General features: G+C 40.5%; 1 protein-coding gene and 1 long non-coding RNA gene across 5 annotated transcripts; one reads left to right on the forward strand and one right to left on the reverse strand.

Moving 5' to 3' along the window:
- Window positions 1-369: 369 nt before the first annotated feature.
- LOC108433947 lies at window positions 370-7,629 on the forward strand. Of its 4 annotated transcripts, none has more exons than XR_001858331.1 (5): window positions 370-496; window positions 3,950-4,008; window positions 4,121-5,767; window positions 5,917-6,072; window positions 6,160-7,629. It is a non-coding gene; the product is annotated as an uncharacterized LOC108433947 (long non-coding RNA). The 4 variants fall into 4 exon arrangements; XR_001858330.1 differs by having other exon boundaries at window positions 4,121-5,307; window positions 5,639-6,072; XR_001858332.1 differs by having other exon boundaries at window positions 4,121-4,207; window positions 5,148-6,072.
- A 12,798-nt stretch (window positions 7,630-20,427) lies between these two features.
- npy4r (neuropeptide Y receptor Y4) lies at window positions 20,428-21,561 on the reverse strand. The gene has a single exon (XM_017708782.1). It carries the CDS (start codon window positions 21,559-21,561, stop codon window positions 20,428-20,430), a length of 1,134 nt encoding a protein of 377 aa, XP_017564271.1.
- Window positions 21,562-22,157: the final 596 nt, after the last annotated feature.

Consider the following 22,157-nt stretch of genomic DNA (forward strand, 5'->3'; position numbering starts at 1 on the left):
TGCAGATGACATGGTTTCTTCTGACAACAGCGATTTGATACTTACATGGATATGTACACAGCATTTATATACATATGTTTTAAAATACATGATTGATCCTTTATGATATGTTTATGTATGATGAGACCCAAACAGGGCATAATATTTAATAAAGTCTGGGATTCAGTCACAGGTTCCCAGTTCCACCCCAACTAGCCAGAATGCACTAACTCACATGGTGCACTGTAAAGGGGGTTGTTAGAGATCCAGCCTGACTGTTTACAGGAGTCAACACATGGCCCTTCACTGCTCTCTGCCTGAGTGGGTGTAGCTATGCTGCTGTCTGACTGGCTGTTGAACAGTAGTGTAACAACAGGTACCAGAGTCAGGTCTGAACTTGTACTGAGGAGAACATACCTCAATTATTGGAGAACAGAATTAAACTTTCAGAGACTCAAAGTTCTACTGAACACAGAGCAGGAGGATTTACACCCTCACAGTGGAGCTACTGAGGAAGGTGAGGCTGATATGCTCTTTATACTTTATATAATATACATATATCTGTTGTTGGAACAACTTTACAGGAGAAGGGAAAAACACATTTACTTTGAATGTAAGTCAATGGAATGTAAGTCCAAGTAATTTTGGACTGTTTCTTTGGTCCATTCATCACGTAGTTTACACACAATGTAAAGGAGAATAGGCATTGTGGTCCACTGGCTTTTGCCCAGCGATTTCCAGGCAGCCCACTGGTGTTTAAGCAGAGTATTATAACAAAATTCCACTTATCATGACTCTTTCACTTTTCATTAACTTACTCATTTTTCCTTCCTTCCGTTCATTTGTTATATTTTGTAAATTACTTACTACTTGTATGTAATTTAATCCTGCTCAGTGTCAGAAATCATTTTATATTAGACCTAGTCTTCATTGTTGTCTCTAAAGTGTTTGTAATGTTTGTATGTCTTAGTTTATTTTCTAAAATAATAGTCTCTGTGCATTTAATGTCTGTTTAAGGAGATTAAAAACTAGTTAGAAATTGAGTGCACGACAGTAATCTGGGTGATCTGAGGGTGGACCAGCAGTGGCAAACTGTCAGTGGGGACTTATCAAGCCATAAATGTATATAGACTATATTGCCAAAAGTATTCGCTCATCTGCCTTCACACGCATATGAACTTGAGTGACATCCCATTCTTAATCCATAGGGTTTAATATGATGTTGACCCACCCTTTGCAGCTATAACAGTTTAAACTCTTCTGGAAAGTCTTTCCACAAGGTTTAGGAGTGTGTTAATGGACATTTTTGACCATTCTTCCACTGTGAGGTCAGACACTGATGTTGGATGAGACAAAGGCCTGGCTCACAGTCTCTGCTCTAATTCATCCCAAAGGTGTTCTATCAGGTTGAGGTCAGGACTCTGTACAGACCAGTCAAGTTCTTCCACACTAAACCCGTTCTTCCATGTCTTTATGGACCTTGCGTTGTACACGGGTGCGCAGTCATGTTAAACAGGAAGGGGCCATCCCCAAATTATTCCCACAAAGTTGGGAGTATGAAATTCTTCATATCTCTTGGTCTGCTGAAGCATTAATTATTCCTTTCATTGGAACTAAGGGGCCGAGCCCGACTCCCGAATAACAACCCCACACCATAATCCCCTTCCACCAAACTTTACACTTGGCACAATACAGAACATAAACTATGAATTCATCACTATTTCCTGTGTACAATGTAATACATACTCCTTGTAAATAATTAAATATCTCTATGGTGCAAAGATGTTTTGTTGCTCACCATTCAATATGTAACAGAAATCAATACCTCATGAGCAGTACTCTGTGAAATTTAGGCAAAAAATCCTTACATTGCAATTATAAAAAATGCATTGCTATTTTTTGCTTTAGTATTAACAAGATAAGTAAGTAAGAAATTTACTTTAAATTTACTAAGTAACAAGGTTCATTTTTTAATCTTCTCTTTGTTACTTCTTTTTTGTTCTTGAGTACCTTGCTCTCCCTTTGCTACTGTAACCCTGTGAATTTCCCCGTCGTGGAGCTAATATAGGATTTTCTTATCTTATATGTAACATTAAGAAAGCTGATACGTTTTAGTCATAATTATGATATATTGATATATTATTTAATTATTATGAGAAGGCAGGTCATAATTGTAAGAAAATCTCATCATCATGAGGCACTACGTCATTGTTATGAGATTATAAATGGCTTTTTTTCAAGTGGCTGAAATGTGCTTCCATAATTTTGGAACATGGATTGCAGAACATATTTCTGTCCGAGCACCCAGACATTGAGCCTCTCTATCTTCTAAATGTGAGTAACAGAGTGCCCGTATTGCTGCAAAGGTTCTGACCAACACACACTCATGTGTTTAATTAGGTCCATTTTAGCTGCTGCAGTGTGAAACCAAACAGACAAGATACAATATCACACAATCTCCATCTCTGAGGACATTAGAAAATGAGCCTGATGCCCTCCAGAGAAGTTAGAGAGCAGAGTTTACTGTCTGAGGCTGAACCCTGTGCGGCGCACTGACACTGTTCAGCAGGTTTTTGGAGGTCTTATAAGGATGACTTAGTGTCTTTAATAACTGAAGTAATGAGTTATGGCCATTTTCGGCGGTGTGGCGCCACCACTGCAAGTCACAAGGCATACTGTGTGATGCGCATGCACGCCAACGCAAGGTGACTGATATATTACTACGCTTAGACCAACACAAATATACAAACACCATCAACAGCACTTCATCTGCTAATAAGAACCAAATACTCTCGTGTTTTTTTACATTTGTTTTAGTGTAAACTGGAATAAAACCAATCGTGAGCTCGGGTCATGACTCTGCTCCGGGCAAGTGTGCTCACTGCCCCCTAGTGTGTGTGTGTTCACTAGTGTGCGTGTATATGGGTGTTAAATGCAGAGGTCTAATTTCACAGTGTGCAAAACACAGTGACAAATGGTTGTAAATTCTATTCGATAGCCGTATAGACGCCACTGCCTGCCATTCTCCTTCACTTTCACTTCACTTCACTCCTTCCTTCAGAGTCCATCTGGTTCTTTATTCTAAATAAAAACAGTTTCTTGCACAGCTGTTTTTTATATTAATAACAGGCTGGTGCTAAAATATTACATTATATTATAAATAGTATTTTTAACTAGGGAAATCAATGTTACCGGATAACTCTACCAACTCCTCAGTGACCCTCACTTTAACAGGAGATGCTACCTTCATTTTGCATTTGGCTACAATATTGTGAGTTTGTATTATTGCCACTTTAATGTTGCAATTCTACAACTTTTTTCTTGAATTATTATGACTTTATTCTCTAAATATCATACTGTATGACTTTCTTATGTCAAAATATTATGATTTTATTCTTGAAATATCATACTGTATGACTTTTTTATCTCACAATTTTACTTTTTTCTCAAAATGTCATACTGTACAACTTTTTTATCTCAACATATTACTACTTTATTTTCTAAATTTCATATCATATGACTTTTGTCTAGAAATATTTTATTTTTAAAAACTTTATTCTCAAAATGTCATAACGTATGACTATATCAGGGTTGATTAAAAGATATTAGCTGTGCATTAATGCTGTACTGTAGTATTTACTGTAACTGAAGGTGAAAATTTGACTGAAGTACTGATGAAAATTTTAACAATGATTTACTGCATGGTCATTTTTATATTGTGCTGCAGGTACTGTCTGTTAGAAAGTCACCATAATAAACTAAACTGATGATAGAAGATTATTGTGAGGCTAAAAGGTGCTTGTATTTTGAATATTTGCTCTCATCACTGTGATATATTGCAGTAGCCTGTGTTTAAAATTAAGAACCTTTTCTGTGTGGAATATAAACTGATTGGGCTTACAGTAAAAGTAACACCTGACAATTGTGTTTAAGTGAATTCTTTTGAAATTGAATCTGTTTTTTTTGTCAGAGGTTTGTCATGGTGCCAGCTCAGCTTCTCTGGATTATCATACCATGCACCTGTCTCAGGTGAGAATAAGAACTTAAGTAAAAATATTAAATCAGTTATTTACTGTATGATGTCACAACCTGATTATTTAATAAGTTAATAATGGTTTCATGAACCTGTAAATGTCCACAGTGTTTCTCAGTCTGCTCTCCATCAGATGACCCACACTTTTACTCTATCCCAGCTTCACCACACCAGACCAGACTGTAGAGCTCTGAGGTCAGTGTCATTCTGTAGTGATGGCCAGTGTCAGCCTGTGCAGGTCTAAAGTGTTTTACTCTCTGGGGGAAAGTGAACAGTTTTTAAAAGTGCCGCTATCTGACCCTGAGATAAACAGCAGTGTTCTGGAGCTGATGTGTTTTGTCTTGTGTACCATACTCTATCTTCTGAATTATGAGGTTATAATGTGCTCAGAATATGAATATTGCTTTGTGCACTACAAGCACGTTTAACATTCCTTCACATTTCACTGATGTCAATAAGTAACGTGAAGGTAAACTTAAACAACGGCAATATTCCAACAGCAGCTTCTCAAACTGCAGCCTAAAACTGCAAAGACCTCTAAACTACCACACTGGACAGAGCTGGAATGTGTGGGGTGTTTTGGTGAGGTCAGTCTCATAATGTCAGTTCAGTGTGATATTGTAGCAGTGCTCCTGTTTTTAACATTGTCTTCCTGATCAGACACTCCTACCTAAAGATCCCCAGTAATGCAGTTTTACACACCTGCTGTACTGAGTCATAATTTAGCATGCAGATAAAATAAAAACAGCACGGAGACAGCGGAGTGTATCGATGTGTGATGTTCAGAGAGGAGCAGGAGCTCAAACTAGCAGAGCTTCAGCTCTCAGTGGAAGCTACTGAATAAATATACACTGATAATATTTAACACACATCATGTCTGAAGAGGTACATCCTGCACAGTATATAGCCTCTCTCTCTCTCTCTCTCTCTCTCTCTCTCTCTCTCTCTCTCTCTCTTTGTCTCTCTAGCTCCTCCCTCTCTCAGTGCTGTGTTTGTTAGAACCGGTAATGAGGTGGTTCTGCCATGTTTTGGTCGAGTGGACTGGCTGGATTCAGAGGCTGAAAGGGTTTAGTGGGACAGACAAAACTTATCGATTCTAGATTGGACTCATGGTTGTCTGTATGTGGGTCCTCAGTTTAAAGGCAGAGTATGACTGCCTAAAGAGAGAATCCTGCAGGATAACATCTCTCTGGAGCTGAAGGACACTCACCATGAAGACCAGGGAGTTTACAAGTGCTCATTTGTGAAGAACAAAGCCTTCAGACTCACTGCACAGATTAATCTCACTGTTACAGGTAAACATGCTCACCTACAGGAATGAGGGACTCAGATCACAGGAGGGGAAGTGTTCCCATCATGCAAATCAATCAAAGGGACTTTATTCCCTCTTAGATTCTGTGCATTCCACTTCAGATTTGGAGATGAACGTGAAATAAAATTAAAATGAAATAATCTTACAAAAACACTTTTTTATTTGGCAGCATGTTAATATAAGATTCACTTCACACATAACAGGAAAAGTAGCACTGCTGATGCTCTGGGTAGGTCATATGATGACATACTGTCATTATTAGTTTATTCTGTTTTTCTCTCAAAACATCAGTCCTCTGTTTGTCTGTTTATTAGATCTCATGACACAGTTGGAGGCAGGGTTTGGTTCCAGTTTGCTCCTCCCCTGTATCTCCAGTGATTGTGAGCTTCCTGCCTGATGGAGGGGACAGTTCTGTACGAGTGTGTGAGGTGGAGAAAGAGCAGGTGGAGTGTGGAGCAGCTTATTCACACCGTATAGATCTACAGCAGCACTCCCTGGAGCTGACCAAGCTGTCTGTTGTGTTGTCAATAAACAGTCCTTTACTTTAGTTTTTATGCTTACTTTATTAACACATGTTCTGTCTTTGTTCTAGCTGCCATGTCTGTCTCGTTCTCGTTCTCGCGATAGCTCATTAACATCAACTATACTACATTTTCCATGGAGGATTCTGGAACATTCTCAGTGATGGAGAGAGAAACACGGCACACTGTCAGTGTTCTCTTCATACAGGTGTTGCCTCCATCTAGAGGTACATCAGTCCACCTGTAGCATTTTACACACCCAGCAGAACATCTTCATTCAGCACATCTAACTCTCTGACTCCTCTCATCTTCAGGTCCACCTGAGGAGGATGAACGTGGAGGAAAGACGATCATAATCATCACTGTTATAGCTGTCGTTATAGTCGTGGTGATCGCGGTGATCGTGGTGATTGATCTGAGACGGTGGAGGCAGAGACAACTCAACAGAGCCGAAATACAGGAAGCTGAAGTCCATCTCTGAGAACAGCAGCTGTTCAGTGTGACTGACTCTGACACATTAATATGAAAATGTTATGTTTGTAACTGCTTTTCATCATCATCATCATCGCACTGCAGCTCTGACAAAATTAGGGTGTATTTGCAACTCAGTTTGCTGTGAGTTGGACGTCAGGAGGCCAGTTCTCTGTGTAGAGTTACACTCTCGTCTTCTGATCAGAACAGAAAAGAAAATCCCTCCTTAGCATCTTCACATCTTCACGCCTGATGAATCTTCTGTGATATTTTCTTAATCTGGTGAAATCAATCATTTAAAAATATTTAGTTTGGCATGATCATGTAATGCATGTTCACTGTTTTGATTGGCTGTAGGTGATCTGCAGGACACTTCACGTTGTGCAACTTAGTTTCATTAAGTTTCACTGAGTGGAGCCAGTATTTTTAGTCTTTTGCCAGTGTAGAGGTTTTGGTAAGAGCAGGTGGTTCCAACGCTTAAACTATGTGAGATGAGGTGTTACAGTTATGTAACGTCTAGAAACACAGTGACTAATGTTGGTTTTTATACATTAAATAAGTTTTTCTCCCTTGCTGTGACAGCAAGAATGAAGTGAAGGTTATTTTCCTGTAATGTCCATTAGCAGCAGCTGAAACACTGACAGCAGAATGAACTGAACTGTGAGTTAAATACTGTAATTCAGCACTGCCGGAAGAAAAGCTTACATATCTATTGCAGCTGTTTTTCTTTTTTTTTTCTTCAAAATGTCAGTCTCTGTTTACACTGTGTTAAAATTTCATGACATAGACAAAGAACTTCAAATGAAATCTTGGTACAGTTGCACTAAAAGGTAAAAACATTTTTCTTCTGCTGTAAAGTTACTCTCAGACAGTGAGACGTGTTTGTGTTATCGACTTCTTCACTTTATTTAAAGCAGTTTTTATTTTTGTGATTATGTACTGTAAATTTCAGGAACAGTGTTTACCCTGATTTGTTTCCATTTTTTGAGCCACAGAAAAGAGATAATGTTATTATTTGTAAAAATGCCCTGATATAAGAGCTCAGAGCTGAAATCGACCTCTGATACTTTATTTTTTAAAATGATCAGATATGAGGGAAATATTGTTCAATTACAAACATCTTGAACTGTGTTTGTTTTTATCTTCTCTCTGTTACATTTTCGTATTTAGCAGTATTATATGAAGCACATACACACTCGCTGCTGTATGTGTGTAATTTTATTAGCGTTTCTCTCTGGACGGACAATCAACGCTTTGATCTCCTGAGTTCATGTATATATATGAATATACGAATAAACTGTAAATAAACTTTATTTCTGGGAGTTTTTCTTTCTGGATGATCGTGGTTTATAACAGTGCCTCCTCTGATGGACTCCCAATAACAGGACGGCTAATCAGCAGAGGGCGCTCGCGAGTCCTCAATGAATGGGAGTAAATGGAGCTCAACGGCTAAAAACAAAAAGTTAAAACAATTTCTGATCACTTGCCCAGAAAGTTTCTTGAATTTTAGAAAGTAGAAGCATGCATTTCACTAAAAAAGCAAAGAATACTCACCTATATATTTCCTTTTTTCTACGGCAAACGAGTTTGGGCAGTAGAAGGCGGGCATTAGTGCTAGAGGGTGATGATTGATTGGCGAGCCCAGCAGCTCATTGGCTGTTAGGGCTCACTGACGTCATGGACCGACACGAAGCGATAGCTTAGAGTTTAAAAGCTCTTAAAAATATAACATCTGTGTTAAAATGTTTCATGATGTTCTTTATTCAGGACATGAATGCATTAATTTTCATTAAAAATGTTTAAGTATTTATTAACTGTGATTTTGCTAAAATGCTCCATATAAACCCATTCATTTTGGACCCACTCGGGAGCTCCCTCTAGCGTTTGAGAAAACCTGAAGATATTGCAGATATATTGCAGTAATTCTCCTCTTTACAAGTTCTCTGATGTTGTCATCAATGTTCTTGTATAAGACATTAGGTGTGTTTTGAGCAGATCATCCAGGTAGTCATCTCTACTGTACACCACTAGAGGGCAGTGTGTACATGTGTAAGGAGCAGTGCAGTGACGAGATGAAGCTGTAGAGGTTAGTCTGGAGGACCTACTGTCTTCATCAGAGGGTCCTCTTGGTGTGAAATGCAGGGTTTATAAATTATCAGACATTTTTCTGTTGTTAGAAGCTCATATTGAAACTTTTTTGGTCCAAAGGTGCTTAAAACACCTGAAAGGTTGGGGTGCTAATGAGTGACATCACAAGCGGAGAAAATAGGCTTGGCTTTTAGCTTTATTGCCAAGAGTACAGCTTTACAGTTTTGTTCTGTACTCTCTCTCTCTCTCTCTCTCTCTCTCTCTCTCTCTCTCTCTCTCTCTCTCTCTCTCTCTCTCTCTCTCTCTCTGATGTTTGACAAGGAGTGGATGTGAGATAAACTTTGTTTACAGTTCTGGCCACCGTTATTGGCACCCTTTTCTTTCTCTGTAAATTTACAATATCTTCATATATAAATGGAAATATACCAACTTATTATACTTTTATCAGTTTTAATGGATGTCTAAAGTTAATAAACAAAGAAATTATGTATTTTGAACATGGACAGTATTATTGGCACCCTTTCCTAATACTTTGATGCTCACTCTTTAGCAGTAGATACAAGCTTCTTGCACCTCTCTGTTAATAGTTTTTCCCTCTCCTCCATTCCTCTTCTCTTCCACTGTAAACTTTTCAAGCTATGGGATGTTTGCAGGGTGTCTCTTCAGATTTCAGCTCTCCAAAGATTTTCGCTGGGGTTGAGATCTGGACTCACGGCTGACTGTGGATCATGCTGGCCAGGTTAAAACACTTCACTTTTTCTTTTGCAACCTTTCTGTTATTACACGAAATAGTTCACTGCCTGATGTCTGAGACACTGTTTTGAGAACTTAAACTCCATCCATCGTGGAGGGATATGTGCAGGGTGTTGTGAGGCAAAATAGTCCCGCAAGAAAAAATATTATTTCAGATTTTACACAATTTTCCCATCATCATTCCATATAAAACTCTAGTAGGTTCACTGGTGGTTTGGATCATAAATAAAATGTCTGTATTTGTGTTGTAGCCATGGTGACCTCTGGTTCCTTCGTTCATTGTTGTCAGAATGTAGCCAGTACAAATAGTCTGGAGACACTCTTGAGCTAAAATACAGCCAGAAGCAGAGATCAATACCAATACATGGATACAAAGATACATGACACAGATATGAGACATTTAATCAATACAATCAAACAACTGTAAACCAGGTGCTCAGTGTTCATTTAAACACATTTCAGAGGGACGGGTCTTCAGTGGACGTCTAAAGACAGAGATGGAACCAGACAACTCGGAGAACTTCATTCCACAGAGAACAGTCTTCACGCTTGTCCTCTGTACATCTTGAAAGATGGTGGGTCAGGCTGAGCTTAAAGCTCACAAGCAGATCAAGTTTTGATCACTAGTGTCAGCTTGAGAGGAGCTGCTCCATGTTTGGCTTTGTAGGCATCAGTGTTTAAATCTGACACAGCCAGTTATGAGGGTAAACATGTCAAACTGCTGCATTCAAATAGCAGATATGGAAGACCAGCCAGAAGACCATTCTTGAGAGGACAAGAGACTGGTCAAGCATCTGAGTGACCTCTCTAGAGAGAAAGGTCCAGATGTTGTAGAGGGGAAACCTGCATGACCTGGTTTGCAACACAATGATGGAAACATTCCAGAAAACCTACAGAAACAAAGATCTTCAGCATATTACTCAGGAGAACAGATCATTTTATCTTCATTCTTATTGCAAAATTCTTAATCCGCTCATTGTGAACTTCACAATTTAGACTTAGCTTCTGTGGTTTAGCTTAAACACTCAGAACTCTGTTGTGTGATGCTGGAAGAAAAACAGGACCATATATTCATTTAGAACATATATGCTGTACAATCCAAAACTGTTGATAAAGACTGTGTGATGGTTCCAGTGTTGTGCCATCAGTGATTAATAGATTTCATTATATCTCAACCTTAATGCCCACCAGCTGATTATGAAGACAGTATTACTGCTGTGGAGGCCTAAATACCTTGATTTAATTTAACTTTTAATATCAGTAAAGTTGTACAAAAAAGTTGTAATTAATGACTAGTGCCTGTTTTTAAAGGAGCATTATAAAAGAATTAGATTTTTTGCTCTTGGGCTCCCCGACAGTTGCAAAGTGTATTTCACTTTAACACTACTGTTGTAAATACAAATCCTTGTGAATGCCCACAGAGGTTATCGTGCTGCTCCTCCAGATCTACATAGTCCTATAGCAGATGTAGGCGCCAGATTCCTACTTTATATTTTTGGAGTTAATATTAATGTTTATGTTTGAATAATAATTTTGGATGTTTATAATTTGCATAATTGATCATTTCCAGATGAATAATTTAAACATTTGTGTTATGTTTGTTAAGGTTATAATTTAAGGTAACAGTTTCTAATGTTGTAAAACAAAGCTAAAATGGGTGCCTGTCACTTTAAACATGTAAGTGCAGGTTGCAGCATGGGAACATGTGTGATCGGGATGAGAGAAGGAGCATGGGCTTAAGGAGGTGGAGTCGCGCGGTTTTCTGACCGTGTACACGAGTCTGTAGTGGATTATTGAGTTTTGGAATGTTTTGCAACAAGTAAAATAACATTGTTAAACGCAATTCAAGGGGAAGACATTTCTTTTTTCTTTTTTGGACATCAGAACACGCGTCAGCCATAGACTCCTTTTTTATACTTGGTTTTATTGGAATTGCTCCTACAGCAGACATTCTGGTCCAACACCAGAGAACTCATTCGCGCAATTATAAGTCAGTGTAGCATCAAAATGATTTAGAAGCTGATATTTTAAGGTAAAATTGTTATATATTGTTGCTATAATCTAAACACTTCTATCTAATCACAGGCTGGTCACTTTTTTTTCCTCTATATTAAATATTGTATATTAATTGTAAAATCTTGTCCTCTGTTCATTTTGTGTGTTATTGTTTGCTATCCTTCCTTGTGTGGTCCAGAGGAAGATGGGTTCCCATTTTGAGTCTTGGTTCCACTCCATCATTCTTCCACTTGCTTGGATGGAGTTTTTCTTTGAACTGGATTTTCTATAATGCTACTTTGTCACAATGCTCTCTTTCAAAAGTGCTATAAAAAAATTTTATATTTCTGCTTATTCAGCCAACAGCAGTGTAGCTCCGCCTAATCACACTGAAGTTATAAGGAGTGTTTGATCCCGGGCTGCTTTTTGACCGAGGCAGCCAATCAGACGTGAGCACCCTTACATCATGTATCAGTCTTAAAGGGACAGTGACAGAAACAGACAGTTTAACAGTAAGGGGTACAGAAAGGCTGGAAAATGATAATGGAAAAACGAATTATGACTGATTTTGGTACATAGAACCTCATGAAGTTTATAATTTAGCCCCAGAGAGAAAAGTGAAAGAAAGGAAAATGTAGGATATAGACTCTTTAAGACAAGGCAGATTAGCCAGTCTGGGTGAAGCAGAGCATGATCAGCTTGTGCCCAGCACTGAAGTTGTTAACATGAATAAAACAATAAAAAGCTGCAGAATCTTCATTTCATTTGTGAAAAGATTGACGTTTTCTGTGAAATGAGACCCAAAACCCCACTGAAAAGCTCACAGAGAGTCTGGGAGTTTTTCATTTAAGCCTCTGAATGGGGCGAAATGCTGAAAGTTCTGCTCTGTTTCCACTCCTTCAGTCTGATCTCTTCCAGTGAAGTTCATGTTCAGACTCTGAGGTGGATCTGATCTACTCATCAGAGGGTTATACACAAACTTGTGCAGCTCATGGGCATTAAAGTAAAACAGGGACACACCACCAAATACTGGGGAATTCTTAAATTCAACCATTGAACTATTACTGTACTGATCACTTGACTGTGGTTCACTACTCAAAGATCACTTTTTCACTCTGAAGACCACTCTTAGACTTTGATTAAGTTATATTTTTGGCTTCATACATTCAGTTTAAATCAGTCAAATTTTGATGCAAATCTTCATCAACGCAATCTTCTTCACTTCAACAGTCTATTTGTTCATAAATTCAGATGTTCCTGTAGTTTACTAAAGGATTCATGTGCTGTAGATTAAAACAGCCCTATATGAAGTTCACTACATTAAGGCCCCTTGACTGTAGTTCACTACATGAAGGCCACTTGACAGTAGTTCACTACATGAAGGCCACTTGATTGTAGTTCACAACATGAATGCAACTTGACTGTAGCTCACTCCGTGAAGGCCACATGACTATAGTTCACTACATGAAGACCACTTTTTGACTTTGATTAATTTATCATTTTGGCTTCATACTTTGTTTTAAGAGGTAAACGTTTGATAAGTCTTAGTCCACACAGCCTTATTCACTTAAAAACACGAAGCGTTTGACTGTAGTTCACTACATGAAGGCCACAAGACTGTAGTTTACTATATGAAGGCCACTTGATTGCAGTTTACTACATGAAGGTCACATGAAGGCCACATGACTGTAGTTCACTACACAAATATAATTTGACTGTAGTTCACTCCCCAGCTGCTGGGGAAAAAGCATAAAAAGGAGAGACGAGATGCAACTGAACAAGCTTGTCAGGCGAGCGGGGTCAGTGGTCGGTGTGGCACTGGACTCTGTGGTCAAGGTGGCTGAGAGAAGGACATTACACAAGCTGCTCTCCATTATGGAGGATGATGGCCACCCACAGCACACCATCATCATGGACAGGAGACACATGTTTAGTGGTAGGTTCCTGTCACAGAGCTCCTCAACCAAGAGATTCAGGAGATCCTTTGTCCTCAGAGCCATCAGGCTCTTCAACTCTTCCCAGGGGGGCCAGCAGAGAAGGGTGGAGAGAAATGAGGACTGAATCTGGATCTCATGTTAAATCTCATGTTAAATCACGAATCATCATGGGTCTTACATGGGTTTCTTTATCCATCTGCACATATAGACAGCATGCTGCACATATTGCACTTAATGTATACCTCATTGCGCATCTTGCACATCTGGACACTAGACACTTTATTTGATACCAATATCTGCACATATTTATTCATTCAGTATGGTCTTTATATGTTGTTACCTGTAACTTCTTGTACAGTCATTATTGCACTGCATCTCTCAGTGAACTGTAATTCACTATGTGAAGTCCAATGACTGTAGTTCACTCCATGAAGGACACTTGACTGTGGATCACTACATGAAGGCCACTTGACTGTAGTTCACTTTATTAAGGTCATTTGACTTTATTTCACTACATGAAGGCCATTAGACTGTATTTTACTATATTAAGGCCATTTGACTTCATTTTACTACATGAAGGCCACTTCACTGTAGGTCACTACAAGAAGGCTACTTGACTGTAGTTCACTATATGAAGGTCACTTCACTGTACTTAACTACGTGAAGGCCACATGATTATAGTTCACTATATAAAGGCCACATGACTGTAGTCCACTACGTGAAGGCCACATGACTATGGTTCACTACATGAAGGCCATATTTTATATATATTAAAAATATTAAAAAACATTAAAAATCTTAATCCACACACCTTCTTCACTTAAAAATATTAAGGCCACTTGATTGTAGTTCACCATCTGAAGGACAAATGTCTGTAGTTCATTACATGAAAGTCACTTGACTGTATTTCACTACATGAAGGCCACTTGCTTGTAGTTCACTACATGAGGAACAGATTAGACTTTGAAGACCACTATTTGACTTGGATTGTTATAATTTTGGGTCCATACTTTCAGTTCTAAGCAGTACAATTTTGATAAAAAAAAAATCTTTTGATAAAAAATTCACACACCATTCTTCACTTTAGGCCATTTGATTGTGGTTCACTACATGAAGACCACATGACTGTACTCCACTTCATGAAGACCAGTTGACTGCAGTTCTCTACGTGAAAGCCACTTGACTGTAGTTCAATATGTGAAGGCCACATGACTGTGGTTCACTACATGGTGACCACTTTGTGACTTTGAAAACCACTTTATGACTTTGACTAACTTATGTTTTTGGCTCCATACTCTCAGTTTTAAGCAGTAAAACTTTGATAGAAATCTTAATCCACACACCCTTCTTCACTTAAAAATATGAAGGCCACTTGACTGTAGTTCACTACACAAAGGTCACTTGACAGTAGTTCACTATATGACGGCCACATAATTGTAGTTTACTATATGAATGCCACTTGAGTGTCGTTCACTACATGAAGGCCACTTGACTATAATTCACTATTTGAAGGTCACATGATTGTAGTTTACTATGTGAAGGCCCCTTGACTGTAATTCACTACATGAACGCAACATAATGGCCACTTGACTTTAGTTTACTACATGAAGGCCACTTCACTGTAGTTCACTATGTGAAGGCCACTAGACTGTAGTTCACTAAATGAAGGCCCCTTGACTGTAGCTCACTACATGAAGGCCTCTAGATTGTAGTTTGTCCTTCAGTGGTCAGCACTGAGCCTAGTAGAATGTAGGATGTTGTTTGAAGTTCCACTCTGTTGTCATAACAGAGTAAATGCTACACAGTGTGATGTCATAAAGACAAAAGGTGCAGATAAGTTTCTTCCATTTCACAGCTGTCTGTTTGGAGGACCTGAGGAGGACAGCTGCTAAAATGAGCTGCTAAAATGAGCTGCCTCTGGTTCTGGTGCTGCAGAGTCCATGAGGACGACTCAGACACAGCAAGTGGGAGAGAGGTGGAGCAGCTCAGGAGAGACGGAGCGCTGAGCAAGAAGAGAAAGAGAGGAAAGAAGAAGAGGAGAAAATGGAAGCTTCAGTTGAAGAAAGAAAGCAAACAGAACATGAACAAAGAAGAAGAAGAACAACAGAGGCAAGTAAACCAACATTCAGCAAAGATAGTTGAAGAGGCCGATATGTTCTGGACCCGTTTATGAGTCATGAGCTCTAATCTCTCTAAATTCACTCTAGAGAATCTAGTGAGCAACGCTGAAGACAAAAGTAGAATCAGTGAGCTCCTTAGGGACCTGCTGTATGAAGTTATAACAGTGGGTGTCCAGCCTCTGGATGAGTAAAGGAAATTAATATATACACTGCTCAAAAAAAATTAAAGGGAACACTCAAATAACACATCCTAGATCTGAATGAATGAAATATTCTCATTGAATACTTTGTTCTGTACAAAGTTGAATGTGCTGACAACAAAAGCACACAAATCATCAATGGAAATCAAATTTATTTACCAATGGAGGCCTGGATTTGGAGACTGTCCAACTCCTGGACAGTCTGTGGTGCAACCACAGTGGTTGGTGTGGTTGGTGGATGGAGCGAGACATGATGTCCCAGATGTGCTCAATCAGATTCAGGTCTGGGGAACGGGCGGGCCAGTCCATAGCTTCAATGCCTTCATCTTGCAGGAACTGCTGACACACTCCAGCCACATGAGGTCTAGCATTGTCCTGCATTAGGAGGAACCCAGGGCCAACCGCACCAGCATATGGTCTCAAGGGGTCTGAGGATCTTATCTCGGTGTGTAATGGCAGTCAGGCTACCTCTGGCGAGCACATGGAGGGCTGTGCAGCACTCCAAAGAAATGCCACCCCACACCATTACTGATCCACTGCCAAACCGGTCTTGCTGAAGGATGTTGCAGGCAGCAGATCGCTCTCCACGGTGTCTCCAGACTCTGTCATGTCTGTCACATGTGCTCAGTGTGAACCTGCTTTTATCTGTGAAGAGCACAGGGCGCCAGTGGCGATTTTGCCAATCCTGGTGTTCTCTGGCAAATGCCAAGCGTCCTGCACGGTGTTGGGCTGTGAGCACAACCCCCATCTGTGGACGTCGGGCCCTCATACCATCCTCATGGAGTCGGTTTCTAACCGTTTGTACAGACACATGCACATTTGTGGCCTGCTGGAGATCATTTTGCAGGGCTCTGGCAGTGCTCCTCCTGCTCCTCCTGCTCCTCCTTGCACAAAGGCGGAGGTAGCGGTCCTGCTGCTGGGTTGTTGCCCTCCTACGGCCTCCTCCACGTCTCCTGGTAGCGCCTCCAGCCTCTGGACACCACGCTGACAGACACAGCAAACCTTCTTGCCACAGCTCGCATTGATGTGCCATCCTGGATGAGCTGCACTACCTGAGCCACTTGTGTGGGTTGTAGAGTCCGTCTCATGCTACCACGAGTGTGAAAGCACCACCAACATTCAAAAGTGACCAAAACATCAGCCAGAAAGCAGAAAGGTACTGAGAAGTGGTCTGTGGTCCCCACCTGCAGAACCACTCCTTTATTGAGTGTGTCTTGCTAATTGCCAATAATTTCCACCTGTTGTCTATTCCATTTGCACAACAGCATGTGAAATTGATTGTCAATCAGTGTTGCTTCCTAAGTGGACAGTTTGATTTCACAGAAGTTTGATTTACTTGGAGTTATATAGTGTTCCCTTTATTTTTTTGAGCAGTGTATATATGAATATACAAAATTTAAAGAGCTGTAAAATTGACTATTTTCATGAAAGCATAAAATGACACAATGATGTTGATGATAATGTCTGCTCTGCAGGGAGAAGGGAGCCATTTGAGATTCTGCCTGAAACAGTTGGCAGCAGTGTTGAGTCAGCTGACGGAGTTTGTGCTGCTGTGCTGACGTCATGCTTTACTGGCCCTGAGCATTCAGGCAGTCATCACCATTGAACCCTGATTGTTTCTCCTAGTATGGGCAGTGTTCTCATACTGTACAGTTCTGCTCAGGAAGGTCTGATTATGACATTCTTCTGTATCAGTGTTTACAGCTCTGTGCGTTTGTGTGTTCTGGCTTTTGTATCAGTATGTAGATGGAGGAGTGAATATCTATGTGTTTGTGTGTTTTATATCAGTGCTTATGTGCAGGAGTGAACAGTGATGTCCTGCCGGAGGGCTCAGTCTGATCAGCAGTGTGAGACTGAGAGTGGGAGGGTGCACCAGGGACGGTGAATTTCTGAGCATAAATAGCACCGCTCACATTTAACCCCCAGCCCCCCCGCCGCCATTATCTGCCCTACAGCACGATCCAGTCTACATTGTGTATGTCAGTCACACACCCACTGGAGACTCAGACACCACAGAAAAGATTAGAGTCGAAACAAATACCAAGAACCTTCCCTGCCCAGCTCCTACCAAGACCAGCAGAGTGCAGCCTGACAGAGGTCTGGTTACAGTTTGGACAGAACCAACCAGAATGGTGGAATTTGAAGAGAATAATTGTGTTTGATTTAGACAAATAAAATTACAAAGAGATCAGAGTGAAATTCAGAGGCCTACAAGTCAAATACATTTCTGTACGTGGGGCATGAATCATCTACAGATTCAAACCTCAACAGAAAGTGTTTATTTGTGATCATTTTTCTTATTTATATTCATGTACATACAGAACATCACAGCTCAGACAGTGCTTTAGTGAAAATACTTAGTACAGTACAGTACAGTACAGTAAGATATCTGACAGTTTTTGACACCAAAAGAAGCAGAATGTGGCACAAATTCCTAATAAAATCATTGTCAACCTTTTCACCATCACCCCCTCCTTCTCTTGCTGTTCAGCGTATGCTGCAGCTTCTTAATCAAAGCAACACAAATTATGTCACTCAGACATCACAGATCCAACACAGACTCTGTTACTACAGACTAGATTAGACTCAAATTAGACCTTTAATGGAGCGTGAAAATTTGGTCTCGATAAAAATATTACCACAAACAACAAAATACTGCCAAGAACATTCTCTGCCCAACACTGACATAAACCACCCGACTGTAGCCTGACAAAGTTCTGGCTCAGACAGAACCCTTGGGAGAAGCACCTGCATGGAATTCAATCCTAAACGGAATCTGACGGTGTGCTCCATCAGATTAAAAAAAATAACATCATTTTTTAGATGAGACTGATATTCAGAGAGGCTTACAGCTCAGCTACATACCTGCACCTGCCAACTGGTGTGCAGTTTGACACCAACACATGCTGGTATGCTTTGTCACTCTGAACTTCACTAAACTGTTCACTAAATTGTGCATGTAAGGTTCTCAAATCTAACAGCAGGAGGCAGCAATGTGTAGCCTTCTAAAAAACAAAAGAAGATGAAAAGTTCAATCAGTCATAGTGTCAGGGATGACGAATTTGTAATGTTAGTCATTTCAAGAGACTGCAAATGGAAAAAATGAAATGTTTTTATCCCTCATGTTTCCTCCTCGCTCCGTCTGGCTGGTTGCACACAGTGGGGGGTGCATTTAGCTCCTTTGTGGAGGTAAACAGGCTGGAGTGGATGTGGAAAGTTGATATTGTGAATTGAGTTGATGCAGATCTGCTAACCTTGGGAAAATATTTAATGTTAATAACATCAGCCTATCATTACACAATTTGCAAGCGAGCTTGCTTGCTTACCAGATATTTAAGTTGGCAAAGTAATGTTAAGTTATATTGTCCATGTGTCACAGACTGTTAAAGGTGACATTTCATAGTGGTGTATTCATAATTATTTTTGCAGCCAAGCCCTGAACTGTAATAAGAGAAGCAGAACATAAACGTACATATGTTTTTAAATTAAAGGCACAAACAGAGCAGCCTCCTCATCCCTTTTCAGGCCTTTTAGCGCTACATGAAGCTGAAGTCGGCTTCCTTTTTGAATTACACCTTAAAGGAGGCTAAAGTCAGTCTCATCTACTTCTAGGAATATTCAGTGGAAGAGTGTTTGGAAGGTGATTGTTTCCTGCTGCACTCCACTATTTTGCATGCACAGTGCTGTGTAGGGGCCAATGTCTTTGTCTATTGTGTGGGGCAAAGCAAAACGTGAGAAGGGTCAGTGTTCTCACAGGGTGGGACATACACAATTACACACACAGAGGGAGTGTGGCTTCATTATTTGCTCAGGATGCCATTGCTGCACTATATCTTTACACAGTGCACACCTGTTTGCTGCTATACTACTTTTTAAAATGTTGTATGTAAAACCTTTAAAAGAATCTTCTCAAGAATATATGATTGTATTATTTTCTTCATAGGTGATTAATATAGTTAACCTTGATGATGGCGGTGGTGAGGGGGGAAATGACCGTGTGCTAAACTAACTAAACATGGCACTATTGTGCTACTCAAAATATTTTCCCAAAGTTGTCAGGTCTGATTCCTGTATGTATAAATCAGATTTAGCATGTGTAGAGTAACATGTAATGCTCCTTTCAGGCACTGAGTTTGATCTGTTCAGCGAGACTTTGAGGCACCACTGTCTGTTCTGTGGCAGGCATGAGTGATAATGAGTGATAAAGTGCTTGTTCCTCCGCTGTCTTATTCCATGTGGACAGTTTTATAATCCTGCTGTCAAAACACAATTTAAAATACTTCCTTTAGTTTGAGAATAAGAAAATGCTTCTGTCTCTGAAGGCATATCATTTGAAACAAATCCCGGGAGTAAACTAAGTCAGCCTGTTAGGCAAGAAGAAATCTCCTCCCACAGCTACATTACTTCCTATCATGTTTTCTTTTTGAGAGTTTTAGTCCTGGGTTGACTAGCAGTTTTGTAAAAATGTATACATCAGAAAAAATTGTTGACACATATTGATTTTCAGTGCAGCTTCGCATAGCATAGGAAAGTGCTGCTGTGGCACATGACCCAATAATCAAAACATTAAAATAGAAAACACACATTAAGAAGCAGAGACTCAACCTTTACCACACTTCTTATGCTGTTTGTTGAACTTTAGCAGAATGGGCTGTTTCCCACTCTTTTAGTAGCACCCACTAAAAGGAAGCTGACAGTGTTTTCACCATCATCAGCTGATTGATCTGTTCTTCCACTTTACCTTCTTCCCACATTCTCAGTGTTTAATAAAAAAGCACATTGGACTTCATGTAAATGCTTCAGTACGTTAAATCTGAACAAATTGACTCTGTGTGAAAAGACTAAACAGTTTCTCATGGACTGCTCCAGCACTCCTGACTGCTGAATAAATAAATGAGGTTAAATCAGAACTGCAGTTTTGGATAACGGAGCTATAATCTCTGGTTAGTTTGACAGTGAGGCTGAGGTTTAGTTTGCTGCTAGTATTGAGGTTTGGTTTTCTCTTAGCATTAGCTCCATCAGACAGAGTGGTTTCTGTAGTTAGTTCTTAAAGAAGCTCGAGACATGTCTGTGTTCATGACGGAAAGTGGGATGTTCTCATAGTTTTCCTCTAGTGGCCGGCAGTGGCAGTGCAGCAGTGCGGAGCGCACTTCACTGCGGAAGTTGGTGTTTAGGAAGCCATAGATGATGGGGTTGATGCAGGTGGAGCTCATCGCCAGCAGGTGGCAGAATGAGAACAATAGATCATGTTGGCACACGGGCAGTGCCTCCTCATTCCAGTCCGCCACTGCATTGAACATATTCAGTGGCAGCCAGCACACTCCGAAAGCCATCACCAATGCAACCAGCATAATGCTAACACGCTTGCTGTGTGCTACGCGCCTTTGTTCTTCCGCACGGCTGCAGCTACACTGGCGCTCCAGTAGGCTGCGCCTGTGCTGAAGGCGCAGGAAAATGCGCAAGTAGCAGAGGAGCATGAGCAGCAGTGGGCCGCAGTACTGAAACACCAGCAGGGCGGTGCTGTAGGCCCGTCTGTCCTGCATTGAAGGCCACATTTCATGGCAGGCCTGCAGCTGGCTGTGTGGAGGTGGGAGCTCACTGTAGGGGTCACTGCTCAGCAGCTGGAAAGCCAGGAATGGCAAAGCAGTGACTGCAGACACAAGCCACACCCCCAGGAGGGCAGAGCAGGCCTGGGCAGGGCTTGGCTTCCAGCCTGAAGGGTGCAGGACCAGCTGGTGGCGCTCCAGAGCTATTAACACCAGGGACAGCACAGATACAGTAACAGACATGCACTGGATGAAAGGTGTGAGCCGGCACAGTGCTGCACCAAACACCCACTGGTCCATCAGCATGGAGCTGAGGGTGAAGGGCAGGCAGAAAACACACATCAGGATGTCAGAGGTGGACAGGTTGGCGATGAAGATGCTGGTGACGTTGGGGCGGTCCCTCTGCCTCGCAATGATGCAGATGAGTAGGATGTTGCCTACCAACCCCATGATGAGCACCAGGCCATAGCACAGCACCAGTATCAGCGTTACAGCAAAAGACTCCCAGCATGAACCATCCAGTGGGAACTGTGTGGTGTTGCTGTGGTTTCCAGAGAAGGAGGAATTCAGGTGCCCTGCCCACAATGAAATGCCAGAAAGAGCCATTGCTATTGGTTCAGTCAGCAGGAACAGCATCATCAGAACCTGGAAAATACACATATTTGCAATAATGTTCAGATGCTTGGAACCACTTTCATATTAATAACTTTAGTAATTTTATTCATTGACTACTTCTGCAGTGTAGTTTGAAATATTATAAACTAGCCAGAAGAAGGGGTTTTAGATGTTTTATCTAATATATGTATGTATATATATATATATATATATATATATATATATATATATATATATATATATATATATATAAATAATGAAAAGGTGAAAACAGAATTTTAGATATGTTTGCAAATTTTTTGAAAAGGAATAGCTAAATTATTGCACAGACATAAGTATTCAGACCCTTTGCTCAGTACTTAGTTGAAGCAGCTTTGGCAGTGATTACAGCCTCCAGTATTCTTGGGGTCGATGCCACAAGATTTGCACACCTGGATTTGGGAATTTTATGCCATTGTTCTCTGCAGATCCTCTCAAGCTCTATCCGGTTGGACAGTTAGAGTCAGTGGATAGCCATTTTCAGGTCTCTCCAGAGATGTTCAATTGGGTTCAAGATGGGGCTCTGGCTGGGCCACCTGAGGACATTC

Source organism: Pygocentrus nattereri, chromosome 10 (genome assembly GCF_015220715.1).
Source record: "Pygocentrus nattereri isolate fPygNat1 chromosome 10, fPygNat1.pri, whole genome shotgun sequence".
Classification (NCBI taxonomy): Eukaryota; Metazoa; Chordata; class Actinopteri; order Characiformes; family Serrasalmidae; genus Pygocentrus; species Pygocentrus nattereri.